The 15,230-nt window shown below is 41.3% G+C and overlaps 1 protein-coding gene across 1 annotated transcript in view; it reads right to left on the bottom strand.

The window, feature by feature from the left end:
- Positions 1 to 517: 517 nt before the first annotated feature.
- The window catches only part of pde11a (phosphodiesterase 11a), a 57,364-nt gene continuing 42,651 nt past the window's right edge, over positions 518 to 15,230 (bottom strand). The window contains exons 18-20 of the mRNA XM_073845032.1: positions 14,589 to 14,663; positions 12,311 to 12,394; positions 518 to 721 (exon numbers count right to left, since the gene is read on the bottom strand). Of these exons, the coding sequence (XP_073701133.1) occupies positions 518 to 721; positions 12,311 to 12,394; positions 14,589 to 14,663 (363 nt within the window). The remainder of the gene's footprint in view (positions 722 to 12,310; positions 12,395 to 14,588; positions 14,664 to 15,230) is intronic.

Here is a 15,230-nt window from a genome sequence, read left to right as displayed (position 1 = left end):
AACAACAAAGGCAAAACATAGAGTCAAATCCTGCATTAGTCATTTCCTCACATGACATACGCACAGTACAGAACCGAGCTCCAGTGCTCAAGATATGTGTTCATACAACAAGATCAAAGCTACAAAGGGAAAAATACGCTAAAATACCTTTCAAAAAGCGGCAATCCTCCTTAAACAGTCTCTGCTGAAAGTAGCTTACACGCACAATAGAGTCTTTATGTTAGCATGCTAGCCCTAAAGTAGCTAATTCAGCCAATTAGCTTCTGGGTGTAAACACATCCCTAGGGTTCTCCACGTTATCAAGTCGTTGCTAGCTAAACGTGCAGTCTTTGCACTGTGGAGACGACGCAAACTCGGTGCCTGAAGTGCTCGCAGACAGAGCAAATGCCCGATAGAGGGCGCTAGTGAGGTAATGGCTGCTGGTCTGAAGCGTGCAGCAGAGGTCAAAACTCCATCCGCCTGCATTGCTGCGGGTCAGAGAGAAGCATGTGGCAAAATCTGGCAGGTTTCTCCAGAGTTAGCTCACGGAGTAGAAGGGGCCGCTGTCGCTGCTGCCTGCACAGCTGCAGCTGTTTTCTGCGGTGTCTCCGTTACGTGGACTGCCAGGGCTGGTGGTTTCCTGGCTGCGTTGGTGTCTGTGGTGCAGCTCTTCCCATTTGACACGATTGGCCTTGATCAAGTCAACCATTGGCTGGAGTTTGGGGTTTAATTTGGCAAACGTCTGAAGAGAAAGAGAAAGAGCTGATTTATGTAAACTATAATACATTTTTATTTAACCTGCAGTTGAGTGTCTGAAAACATTACCGTGCATTCAGTTTAGATAATTTTCCTAATGAAGCTATGCACAACTATATTCAGAATTTTTTAAAGGATTTTTGTTAGAATTTGTAGAAAAAAACAGGCGACTATTTACTAGAAATGAATATTCAAACAGGAAGAGACAGATTCTTGTGTTTTTCATTTCACTGTTCGGGAACATCACACATTTTAGTGAATATGAATAAATGAGCTGTTGTTTGTTTGAGTCGCTCGGTGATACAACTGTCATAATGCTGTCATGTGCTGGAAGAACACTTTTCATGCCTCAGTAAAGTGTTTTGATAAATTATCTGTTGCTACACACGGACAATCTGACCATTAATCGCCAGCACAAGGGTCTTCAATCTACAGTAGTGCTACAGGGAGCCGCCAATTATAGTTTGATCTCAAATACAAGCTTGTGTTAAAAATCATACTACGCATTAAATAAAAATGGTTTAAACTGGTTTAGCTGGTTGAAAGGAATAGATCACTTCCAGAATAAAAAAATTCCTCGTAATTTACTCACCCCATGTCATTCAAGATGTTTATGTCTTTCTTTCTCCAGTTGAAAAGAAAGGTTTTTGAGAAAACATTGCAGGATTTTTCTCTATATAGTGGACTTCAATGGGGATCAACGGGTTGAACGTCCAAACTGCAGTTTCAGTGCAGTTTCAAAGGGCTCTACATGAGCCCAGCCGAAGAATTAGGGTTTTATCTAGCAAAATGATCTAAACGCATGCATGCATGTTCTAAGCAAAATATAAATGTATATACCTTTAAAGGTGCCATAGAATGCATTGAGAGAATATTTTAAATTGTTCTCTGATATCTACATAGAAGGTATTTGGCATAGGAAAGGGCAAAAAATCTCCAGAAATGGTTTTACAGGTCCATTTACAACCCTAGAATTTGCCCCTAGAATGAAATGCTCTGTTATTTGGAAGCTTCATGAATATTAATGAGCTCTGCTCTGATTGGCTGTTTCACAGAGCTCAATAGCTCGCACATGGATAAAAATATATATTTAATTCGGAGCTCTAGTCGCTTTTAATATGCGGTTTGTTGAATCTGCCGTTTTGAATCGCGGATATTTTAGTTTCATTACTGTGATCGCTCTGTGTAAAGTTACAATGCAGAGGGAGTGCTTCCTACCACACAAGTTGAGCTGCTGTCAGTGATTCTGAAGATCTGTAAATCATTCACCATCATCAGCGCAGTCATCTCTCTGTTTATGTGGTAAGTGAAATCCTATGTATAGCAATGTAACAGGCTAGCACTAGCATTAAGCTAACCGTGTCCCTTGAGTGACTCACGTTGTTTTACTGATGTGCTGAAGTTAGTGATGATTGGGCGATGCAAATGTTGGAGGCATAACTATTAACGATCTCGGGAAAGTTTCGTAACAGTCAGGTATATGTTGGAATTGACCTATTTTTCGGTGGTCTTTTGCAAATACTAGATTAATATAAGAAGGAGGAAATGATGGTGTTTGAGACTCATGGTATGCCATGTCCATGTACTGAACTGTTATTATTTAACTATGCCAAGGTAAACACAGTTTTCCATTCTATGGCACCTTTAATATACTAGCTCGACCTCACGCATTACGTAATCATGCACCCTTGACCAAAGCCCAGTGTTTACAAAGCAAACATGCTAAGCAAGTGAAATGCCCTTTACAAAAAAGGTAAAACACTGTTAGTGTCAGAAGATTTTGAAGTTGGAGAAGAAAATGATGTTTTTTTCGCCCTACCCTATCTTTTTGAAACAAAGTACACTGACGTAGAACTAACCACGTGGGACCATTCCAACATGACTATGTAATGCGTGAAGTTATAGATGTGCATCGCAGAGCTACTGGAAAATGAGCATTTGTGGTTAAAAAGTATATAACTTTTATTAACTTTTTTTTTTTTTAGAAAATGACCAATCGCTTCACTAGACAAGACCCTTATTTCTCAGCTAGGATTGTGTAGAGCCCTTTGAAGCTGCATTGAAACTACAATTTTGACCTTCAACCCGTTGATCCCCACTGAAGTCCACTATATGGAGAAAGTCCTGAAATGTTTTCCTCAAAAACCTCAAAAACTTAATTTCTTTTCTTGCGATCGCAAATCTCGAAAGTGAAAGTAAAAAGTGATTGTGCATTCAAAATCAGCTTCAATGCCCTGCATATTAAAGGATTAGTTTACTTCCAGAACAAAAATTTACAGATGATGTACTCACCCCTTTGTCATCCAAGATGTTCATGTCTTTCTTTCTTCAGTCGTAACAATTTTTTGTTGTTGAGGAAAACATTTCAGAATTTCTCTCCATATAATGGTCTTCTAAGGTGCCCTCAAGTTTGAACTTCCAAAATGCAGTAAATGATCCCAGCCGAGGAAGAAGGGTCTTATCTAGCGAAACGATCGGTTATTTTCTAAACAAATCGACAATTTATATACTTTTTAACCTCAAATGTAGGACAATTTTGAAGTTGGGGAAGAAAACGAGATGGGAGTTTTTCGACATACCCTAACTGTCTTGACCTGGATTACACAGACAAGACGAGCATTTGAGGTTAAAAAGTATATTTATTCAATTTAGTCAATTTGTTTAGAAAATAACCGACCGTTTCACTAGATAAGATCCTTCTTCCTCGTCTGGGATCATTTAGAGCCTTTTGAAGCTGCATTTAAACTGCATTTTGGAAGTTCAAACTCTGGGGAACCATAGAAGTCCATTATATGGAGAGAAATCCTGAAATGTTTTCCATAATTTCTTTACGACTGAAAAAGAAAGACATGAACATCTTGGCTGAGTACATCATCTGTACATTTTTGTTCTTAAAGTGAACTAATCCTTTAATAGCGGCTCCCCGATGCCCGCAATTTATATACAGTATAATTACTCAACAATATAACTGTGAGAGAAAGTACTGAAATATATTTTTTCCACCCTGTGTTTCCTTCCTGCTGTGTAAGCTACTGAAATGAGCCGCACTGTGAAACAGCCAATCAGAGAAGAGCTCAACATTATTATTCATGACCCTTTCAAATAAGGTAAAAACAGACGATTTCATTTTAGGGACACATCCTAGGGACACCTTGCATGTAAATATCAGAGAACAATTTTGCTCTCTGATATAAAAATATTGTGTCAATGCATTCTATGGCAATGTTCAAGATGTGGTTACGGCCTTGAGCTTGACAGACCCAGACACTGAGGTAAGCGAGAAATAGTGAAGAAGTTCAAAACGAGAGGAACAATGAGAGAGAGATAAAGAGAGAGAGGAGGGTCAAGGCAAAAACACTCCCACACATTTCCTGCTTTCCCGCAAAGTGTGTGACTGGTAGGATTCTTTAAACACACACACACACACACACACACACACACACACACACACACTCAGGCTGGCAAAATCTTTGAAAAAATCTGCTCTGCCTATAACAGCTTTTTATTTAATTCATACATGCCTCTGATTTTAAGTCACACTCTCAAAACACACTTTAAATAAAAACTAAATGAAACAAGTTTTTTTTTCATTATTCAGACATTTAATTAGTGGTAATGTAATTAGTTTGCTCATTCTCAGTGTCAGTGATCTGATCAAATCCACACCCTCATATCTAGACAACAGAACATCACAGAGACTCTGGTGTGGACTCAGAGTTATGACCCCCCTAAACACTCTAGCAACTGCCTACTGTAGCACAGCAATGGCATAGCAACCAGGCAGAATACCCTCGCAACTGCGTTTCAGAACACCTTAACCTGGCCTTGTGGCAGAGGCTAATTCTCTCAGAAACTGTGAAAAGCTTAAACATTACACTTTCTCTCCTGCTCTCCATCTTTCTTTGAGGATGAAGGTTAATAGAGGAATTAGAGCATACTAAGCGTGGATGACGTCGCATTACGCCTGTCTCTGAGATCTGACCTGCTAGACTGATACTTCTGTTCATACAGGCAGAATGAAAGAGAGAAGAATGAGAGAGGCAATGTTTGAGGGAACAGTGTTCATTAAAATGTGTGAATATTGAGTGTGAATATTTCTATTAACCCTATAAAGCCTGCAGTATCATAGTTGAGATGCTCATTTCTAAAGCCACTAAATCTAAACCAATCTGTTGTACACTATCTACTACTATGCCTTCTGTCATCTGATTGATAGACTAAGTGAAAGGCCTTTTAGTTTAATTGTAATGTTCCCCCTCAAGGTTGTGGTTCACATGTCTTTAAGCTGTAAAATATTTACTGATTGACATTTAGTTTGTAATATTTCGTGAATGACACTTACTGGACTAAAGCAGCTTAGGATTACTTGATTATCCATACATCATTGTTTAGAAAAAATCATATTAAAATGTATCAAATATGATCCATCAGGCTTTTGAGAAATATTTATTTTATTCTCTCTATGCTCACTGTATTGCACTGCATTATATGTTTTGGCCACACAATAAAAACTACAGAGCTTTGAAAATTCATGAAATGATTATCAAAACTGACCGTGCAGACCAAACCGTAAATTGTAGAGACTTGAAACTTGGAGGGATGGTAGTACTCACACCACCAACAACATCACCAAAGCTCGCCCCAATCGGCCTGACGGGGGCGGCACAGCGATCAAAAGTATGAAGTTCGTTATAACACCTAAACTGTCAGTTGCAGACTCAATTGTCTTATGTTTTTGGAAATTCTTGTGTATTTTGGATTTTTTGCAAAACATACTTTTGCGAACTAGTCCTAGATTTTTAGCCCGATCTGAACCAAACCAGTGCAGAAAGATTCTCCGGAGAGCGAATATCAATTATCATCACAAAAAGGTTGAACTTTCGACTTTCGAACATTCGAAATAGGCAGGGCCACTTTTAGTAAAATGCCTATAACTCCTGAACAGAATGAGATTTCTTTGCCAAACTCAGAACACCTATGTAAGAGCTCAATCTGAGGTCACAGGACAAAAATCGCAGAGCTTGGCCACTTGGTGGTGCTAAAAAAACAACAACAACAACAACAACAAAAAATAGCTATACCTACGCAACCATTTGTCCTACCAACATGAAAATTGCTGTGCACGGTCTTGGTCCAAAGTGCCACAAGTGTCCATTAGGACATTTGCGTATATCAAAAAAACATGGCTGCCATTGACCGATGAAGTTTGAGCACATATTGGACAAGGTTAATGAACGCAGATCGGAACAAAACAACTTTGTCAAATTATTTGTTAAATGATTGAGAAGATGTTAAAAAAATTTTTTTTTAAACTAGTCGCTCAATCTGGAAAAAAAAACAGCAGTACAATTTTCTGGCCTCTCTAGGTCAATAATTATCAAACAAATGTTGAAATGTACCCTATGGGAAGCTATTGTTACAAATAAGGCTCCCGCATCGTCTCTCCCGCACCACCAGAGGGAGCCGTCACCCGAGTTCTAACCTTCCGATTCGGACTTCATTTCCCATGTGCCCCATGCCTAGGACTGACCTTTTACCTGTAGCCTTTACCTGTATCTCCCACTTCCTATAAAGAGGCCTGTTTCCTGTTAGTCTTTGCGAAGTCTTGGTTTGCCACGGTGATCAATTCTGAGCATTTTCCCTGGTTTGTCTTAGTTATCTGATCTGGACTGTTTTCTCGTGTTTGATTCAAGCCGCCTGCCCCGACCTACCCGCCTGTTAATCGCACTCTGTGTTACGCCGCCTGCCCCGACCTTTTACGCCTGCTATCTGGATTACGACTCTGATTACCCTTGTAAGTTTGCTGCTGTGTTTAATAAAGTTTACTGCAAATGGATCCGAACGCCTCTGACTCTTCGTCACAGAAGACTTCGCCGGACCAGGATCCAGCAGTGATTGCACAACTTTCATCCGTGCTATCAGCCCAAGCTAATCAGCTAGCAATGGATCAACAGCAGTTGGAATGATTAACCTCGCTAACCGGAGAGCTCGTGAAGGCGCTACAGACTCTCACGCCTGCATCAGCAGCCACGGCAGTCACACCCTCGCCGATAAGCCCTCCCACACTGCAACCAGCCACTGTAAGTCCTCGATTGGCGTTTCCTGATAAGTTTGATGGCTCTCCTGCTAAATGTAAAGGGTTTTTGCTTCAATGCTCCATCTTCGTTAGTCAACAACCCGCATTATATCCCACTGATGCTAGCAAGATTTCTTTCGTATGTTCATTACTCACCGGCAAAGCTTTAGATTGGGCAACGGCTGTATGGGGCACTGACGGATCTGTCTTTCCTACGTTTGATTACTTTCTCCAATGATTCCGAGAAGTGTTTGATCATCCTTCCGGAGGCAAGAGCGCCGGTGAGCAACTGTTAGCATTATCACAGGGAAGCAGTAATGCTGCCGAATTTGCTTTAAATTTCCGTACCCTAGCTGCACAAACAACCTGGGAAGAGGACACTTTAAAACTGCTTTTCCGCCGCGGGCTGAACGTCGATTTACAGATGGAGCTTGCATGTCATGACGAGGGAAGAAGCTTGGATGAGTTTATTGAATTGGCCATTCATATTGATAATTTGATTCGATCTCGCCGTCCATCACGCTTCAACATGCTCAACCTTCCCAGTGCATCTCTTACCAATACCCATTCGGAGCCCATGCAGCTCGGCTTCACTCGACTCACCCCAGAGGAGCGGGAACGTCGCATACAGCTACATCTCTGCCTGTATTGCGGAAAATCAGGAAACCTCAGAGCTTTGTGCCCCATTCGACCGAGCGCATCCAGTCTTAAGCAGTGAGCTCCAGTATTCAACATTATTATTCTGTTTCATGTGTTAAAATACCTGTGCAATGAACTATAAATCAAGAACCAGTTACAGTTAATGCACTAATTGACTCCGGGGCTGCAGGCAATTTTCTATCTTATGATTTTGCTGAAAAACATCGCCCTACATTAACACCCAGCAATTCTCATTTGGCAGTTGAGGCGCTCGACGGCCGACCCTTAGGAGAGGGAAGAATCACAGCTCTCACGGAGGGTCTCAAGATGCAGGTCGGACCAGAACATTCAGAGACCCTCAAATTCTATGTCATATCTTCCCCAAACCATCCACTCATATTAGGACTACCCTGGCTGCAACAACACGAACCATACATCTCCTGGAAGAAGAGTGAGATCCGACAATGGGGCTCTGACTGCTATTTTCATTGCATTCCTACAACCTCTCATATACCTGTGAATACCGTTACTTGTAACGATTCTCCCATCGAAGTCACCGGTCTACCAGCAGAGTACCACAATCTAATTGAAGCATTTAGTAAATCCAAAGCAACTCAACTACCGCCACACAGACCTAGTGACTGTGCCATAGAACTTCTCCCTAGAACAGCACAACCCAAGGGTAGAATTTTCCCCTTGTCCCAACCTGAGTCAGAGGCCATGAAGAAATACATTGAGGAGGAACTTTCCAAGGGCTTCATTCGACCATCCACCTCGCCTGCAACAGCTGGCTTCTTCTTAGTCAAAAAGAAGGATGGTACCCTCCGACCCTGCATCAATTACCGTGGGCTCAACAACATCACTGTGAAATTCAGGTACCCTCTGCCCCTAGTTCCAGCCGCCTTAGAACAGTTACGTCAGGCAAGATACTTTACTAAACTTGACCTCCGCGCAGCTTATAATCTAATCAGGATCCGTGAGGGCGACGAATGGAAAACGGCCTTCTCCACCTCTTCTGGCCACTATGAGTACTGTGTAATTCCCTTCGGATTAGCCAATAGTCCTTCGTTTTTTCAGTCATTCATTAACGATGTATTCAGAGACATGCTTGACCGCTGGGTAATAGTCTACATAGACGATATCCTCATCTATTCACATTCCCTTCAAGAACACATCCTCCATGTCCATGCAGTCCTCCAACGTCTAATCGAACATCAACTCTACGCTAAGGCAGAGAAATGTGAATTTCATCAGACGTCCATATCTTTCCTGGGTTACATTATTAGTCACGAAGGGGTGTCAATGGACGAGGCAAAGGTCCGCGCAGTTACTGAATGGCCACAACCCCGAACTTTGAAAGAGCTACAGCGATTCCTGGGGTTCGCTAATTTCTACCGACGCTTCATCAGGGGATTTAGTATAATTGCAGCACCACTGACTTCCATGACTAAACGAAGCTCACCTCATCTCACCTGGACTGCTGCGGCCATACAAGCATTCGCTGATCTCAAATCCAGATTCACAACAGCTCCCATACTTCATCATCCAGATCCTTCTCTCCCCTTTGTCGTGGAAGTAGATGCCTCAAGTACTGGTATCGGAGCTGTACTCCCTCAACGTCATGGATCTCCCGCCAAGATGTTCCCATGTGCATATTATTCACGCAAACTTTTCCCGGCTGAACGCAACTATGATGTGGGCAACAGAGAACTGCTGGCCATGAAAGCAGCAATGGAGGAATGGCGTCACTGGTTAGAGGGGGCTCAACATCCCTTCACGATACTTACGGATCATAAGAACCTAGAATATCTTCACTCCGCCAAACGTCTAAACCCTCGACAAGCTCGGTGGGCCCTCTTTTTCACACGCTTCAATTTTACCGTCACCTACCGTCCTGGCACCAAGAACACCAAGGCTGACTCACTCTCACGTATGACAGAATCAGCTGACCAACCCAACACAGAGGAAACCATTATTCCAGAGAATCTGCTCGTACCCCCTGTCCAGTGGGACATCATGACCGAAATCAATTTAATCAATGAACAACATCCACCACCTCCTGAATGCCCTCCACAGCTCACCTACGTTCCAGAAACACATTGAAGGCAATTACTGCAACAGGTTCACTCTACCCCCAGCTCAGGTCACCCAGGCATCACTGCCACCCTCCATCTCCTCAATAATCGGTTCTGGTGGCCGACTATTAACCAGGACACCCAGATATCTGTTAAGAACTGTACAGTCTGCAACACCTGCAAACCCTCACGCCAACTTCCCGCCGGACTGCTCCAAACATTACCCATACACTTGGTCCCACATCGCTATTGACTTTGTGACAGATTTACCCAACTCACAGGGTATGACCACCATACTAACTGTTGTAGATCGTTTTTCCAAGTCTTGCCGGCTTATTCCTCTGCCAAAGCTTCCTACTGCCCTTGAAACTGCTGAGACCCTCTGCAACTTCGTGTTTCGTTTCTACGGCCTTCCTGAAGATATCCTGTCCGACAGAGGACCATAATTTACCTCCCATGTCTGGGCCGCTTTTTTCAGCCTCCTCAATGTAAACGTCAGTCTCACCTCGGGATATCATCCTCAGGCCAACGGCCAGACAGAGAGGCTCAACCAGGAGCTAACTCGCTTCCTCCGTACCTACTGCTATAACCATCAAACGGATTGGAGTCGGTATTTGATGTGGGCTGAGTATGCTCAAAATTCCCTCCAAAAGCCAGCTACAGGTCTGACTCCCTTTAAGTGCGTGCTAGGGTACCAACCACCCTTATTTCCCTGGTCAGGTGAACCATCAGATCTTCCATCAGTTAACGAATGGCTACAACGCAGTGAGGAGACTTGGAACCGTGTGCATATACACTTGCAACGAGCTGTAAGACGTCAGGAAGAACAGGCCAATCGTCACCGACGTCCCAACCCAGAATACACTCCTGGACAGTGGGTGTGGCTGTCAACCAGAGACCTGCGTCTCCGACTACCCAGCAGGAAACTCAGTCCTAGGTATGTGGGTCCATTCAAAATTCGTAGACATTACTCCAGTTTCGTTCCATTTAGAACTACCTTCTAACTATCGCATTTCTCCCACTTTCCATGTCTCATTGCTGAAACCCGCTGATGGCCCAGGAGGGACGACGGAGGAGGAGGGAGCAGAGGTCCAGACGCCCCCGCCCATTCTGGTCGATGGCGAAGAGGCATGCCAGGTCAAGGACCTACTCAACTCAGGACGCCGGGGTGGAGTACTGCAGTATCTAGTTGCCTGGGAGGGGTACGGTCCGGAGGAACGATCCTGGGTCAGCGCGAGGGACATACTGGACCCTACGCTCAAAGAGGCTTTCCACCAGGCACATCCGGAGAAACCGGCCCCCCGTCCTCGTGGAAGACCCCGGCGTCAACAGCCATCTCGCTTCAGGAGCCGCTCGCAGGGTGGGGGCTCTGTTACAAATGAGGCTCCCGCATCGTCTCTCCCGCACCACCAGAGGGAGCCGTCACCCGAGTTCTAACCTTCCGATTCGGACTTCATTTCCCATGTGCCCCATGCCTAGGACTGACCTTTTACCTGTAGCCTATCTCCCACTTCCTATAAAGAGGCCTGTTTCCTGTTAGTCTTTGCGAAGTCTTGGTTTGCCACGGTGATCAATTCCGAGCGTTTTCCCCCGTTTGTCTTAGTTATCTGATCTGGACTGTTTTCTCGTGTTTGATTCAAGCCGCCTGCCCCGACCTACCCGCCTGTTAATCGGACTCTGTGTTACGCCGCCTGCCCCGACCTTTTACGCCTGCTATCTGGATTACGACTCTGATTACCCCCGTAAATTTGCTGCTGTGTTTAATAAAGTTTACTGCAAATGGATCCGAACGCCTCTGACTCTTCGTCACAGCTATAACGGGGTCCTATAAATCTTATAAAGCCTAACATGACATGTGTCAGATGATTCTAAAGAAGAATGCAAAGTTTCATGGAGATTGGACTATAGGTGGCGCTATAACAGATAAAAAGACTTCAAAACCACAGTTTGTCAATAGTTAATGACTTCACATTGCAGAACATGTTGATATATTCACACAAACACTAGATCGTCATATCATATGTTAGATCTCCTCATTCTGAACAACTTCCTCTGGGACCACTGCTGTCAGTCAAACTGTTCATTAAAGAATCCAGATTACTTAAAAAGGCTACTTCTGCGATCTAGTCATAGTTTTTTTTTCGCTCAATCTGAACAAAACCACTGCTGTACAGTTCTCTGGACCCTCTAGATCCAGAATTATCCAACAAATATTAAACTTTTCAATTTGGTAAGCTACAACAGTGTCATTTTTAAATGGACGTGGCCAGTTATACTTAAAAGCCTATAAATCCTAAATGAAAACTCAAAACCTCATAAAACTGGTTAAGCATATGTGATAGATGATTCTAAACAAGCATGCAACATTCCATGGAAATAAGTGGTGCTATAATAGTCAAAAATGTTAAATATATTTAGATTTCTATGGTAAATTACCTGAATTCGAATCATTGACTTAAGTGGTTACAGCCATGTTAAAACAATATCTTTTTCCTCATCTGCTCAAATGCCTTAAGCGTTTGAACCCCGGTAATTGCTGCTTGCAGTTATTATTATTATTATTATTATTATTATTATTATTATTATTATTATTATTATATTAATTTTTTGGTGATTCTAGTGCAGTAGAGTTAGTTGTTTGTATAGATGTTTTCATATAGATTCCGTATAGTTTTTAATCATTCAGTTAAAAACTCTTTGAATTTTCTTTGACTTTTCCCATTTTTTTCAGATTATTGTCAGCTTTCATTGACTGTATTGATGATGCATTGTTGGACAGCATTACCTCATACAGCGGTGCACAGATCCCGTCAATCCACTCCAGCTGTAGACCTGGCAGCTCATCCTTGCGATTTCGGTCAAAAATAGCCTATCACACACACACACACACACACACACACACACACACACACACACACACACACACACACACACACACACACACACACACACACACACACACACACACACACACACACACACACACACACACACACAACCTAATCAATATTTATTAAACACAGACCTGAAACTGTGTTTAGAAGTGTTCCAATCCACAGAAGATGAAAAAACCCTAAAGCGACCTCTATATTACCTCAGTTGTTTCACAGACAGCAGTGAAATTAAAATGAACAAAGACATTAGCTTAAACCCCCTTGTGAAAAAGAAGCACACTTTGTAATGCTTTTAAAAGAGTACTTACATAAATAATATACCTTAAAAGAATACACTCAAAATTATTAGTTTATATTAAATGCAATTACCTGAACTTTAAAGTGCTTTTCTGACACTTAAGTAGGACTTAAGTACATCTTTTTATGTAATTTCATAACGCACAACAAAATATAAATACATGATTAAAAATTTACTTAAAAGTAAACATAGTACATATTTCAAGCTTTGCAAAAAAGTTCCCACAGGTGCGTTTTCGTCATGAGATCAGGTTGGCAAGTTCAGTACAATTAAGTGCACTTCTTTTTCACAAAACTGAAATATTGTCTATACTCTTACTGTTTGTCAACAGTTGTATTAGAGATCCAGAGATATAAAAGCGCAACCTCTGAGCAATAACATTTTCCCTTGAGAAACAGACACACAGTCTCCTTTGAATGAAACCTTTTCATGTTTTTCTTTATATTGTTCAGCATCTCCACCTACAGATGTGATTAGATGTTCATAGTTTGTTGTTTAATTAATGTTTGTGTGTGTGACTTAATTTAATGCACTTGTCTGTTGTAGCTGATAATGTCTGTGCTCTTTTCTTTCTTTTCGTACATCTGTATGTGTGTGTGTGTGTGTGTGTGTGTGTGTGTGTGTGTGTGTGTGTGTGTGTGTGTGTGTGTGTGTGTGTGTCAGCGCGAGCTGCAGCACAGAGATAGAGGGTCCGTGTTTGAATATATCATGCTAACACCCACACACTCTGAGCAAAAGACTGAGACTTTTAACCTGAGGCAAGCGCTTCTACAGAGAGCTTCAAAGCTGTGCCATCCGGAGACTTCCTAATGTTACCTTCTGCCTCACAATCCAGGGCAATGGGAAAAAAATCTAGCTATTTCCTTTTTAAAAGTGAATGAGTGTGTAGTAGTGAGTGTGCAAATGTAATGAAATTTAATCAAATGCAAATATTAACATAATTGGACCATACCATAACAAACAAACTGTAATGTTCTGTCATATTATATATATCACATCTGTTATGACTAGGGGTCAACCGATTATCAGCCTGGCCGATTATCAGTGCCAATATTAATTACACTTTTATGGTTATCGGTATCGGTCATTTACATAAGCGATTTGCCGATAAAATAATTTAAAAGCAAGAAAGATTTTGTCAGAGCCCTTGGTATTCTTAATTTTGACATTCATTTTCATTTCTACACCAGATACATATACATATAGGGTTAAAATATTGGTTATCAGTCTACTTCATCTGTAATAATTTGTATTGACGTCGGCCCTGAAAAATATATCGGTTGACCCCTACACTCTTAAAAATAAAGGTGTTTTAAGGGTTCTTCAAGCGATGCCATAGAAGAACCATTTTTGGTTCCACAAATAACCATTCAGTCAAAGGTTCTTTGAACAACCATTTCTTTCTTACCTTTTTATAATCTAAAGAACCTTCTTTCACTACAAAGAACCTTTTGTGAAACAGAAAGGTTCTTCAGATGTTTAAGTTTCTTTATGGAACCATTTAGACAAAAAAGATTCTTCTATGGCATCGTGAGGCACCTTTATTTTTAAGAGTGTAGTTATGACCATGTAAATATGCTATACACTTTTGCCTAAATTTAGGCAATTTACAGCTTGACATACATTTTTGTTTTCACAAAAACACATTCCTTTTATAAAAACCTAGCTTTAATGTTAAGACTGTGTCTTAACTATTTTGATCGACTAGCAGATGGGCAAGAAGTAATCAGTCTTGCTTTTCAGATTCAAATTAGAGAAATTTACCTGATTTAAAAAAAAATATGAACAAAAAAATAAGATGACTAACTTTTAAGACTAGTCTAATCAGTTTATCCAGCTGTTCAAAGGCTATTTGAAAGTGTTAACCTTACCGAGGGAGTCAGTTTAAGTTCTGATCGCTCTCTGTCTCCCTGCTCGAAAAACTCACTAGTCACCAGTTCTGCAACCTGTTAGAAAGCAGAAGACACATGTTAACACACTAGTTTCAGCAGTGTATTATTCATGTACTATTATACACTATATTGCCAAAGGTATTCTAATGAACTGGTTTGACTACTTTCGTAATGTCCATGAGTACAAATCTTAATGTTTAAGCATTTAATGATATTCTAGGGGATTGTGTGCTTCTAATTCGATAGCAACAGATTTGACAGGACCCTTTTCTATTCTAACATGACAATGCCTGTGTATAAGGCAAAGTTCTAGAAGAAATGATTAAGTCAATGTAGAAGGACTTGACTGGTCTGCAGAAAGCAAAAACCTAATCCCAGCTGAAAATCTCTGTTGTGACTTTAAATGCAGACCTTGAGCCAAAAACTCATCACCAAACACCAATGACTTGTACATATGGGTACAGTCATTCTAGACACTTCCAAAACTGTTGCGACAGATTTAGAAATAAAAATGTTAAATACATTAATTGTTTCCATCTTTGTTGCCACAGTTTTGAAAGTGCCTTTTTCTGTTCTAAAGAAGCCAATATAGTGTAGCTAGTAATTTTAGTATTTCAACTT

This window comes from Garra rufa, chromosome 8 (genome assembly GCF_049309525.1).
Source record: "Garra rufa chromosome 8, GarRuf1.0, whole genome shotgun sequence".
NCBI lineage: Eukaryota > Metazoa > Chordata > Actinopteri > Cypriniformes > Cyprinidae > Garra > Garra rufa.
Note: the sequence above shows the minus strand (reverse complement) of the source record. Positions and strands in the feature narration are given on the sequence as shown.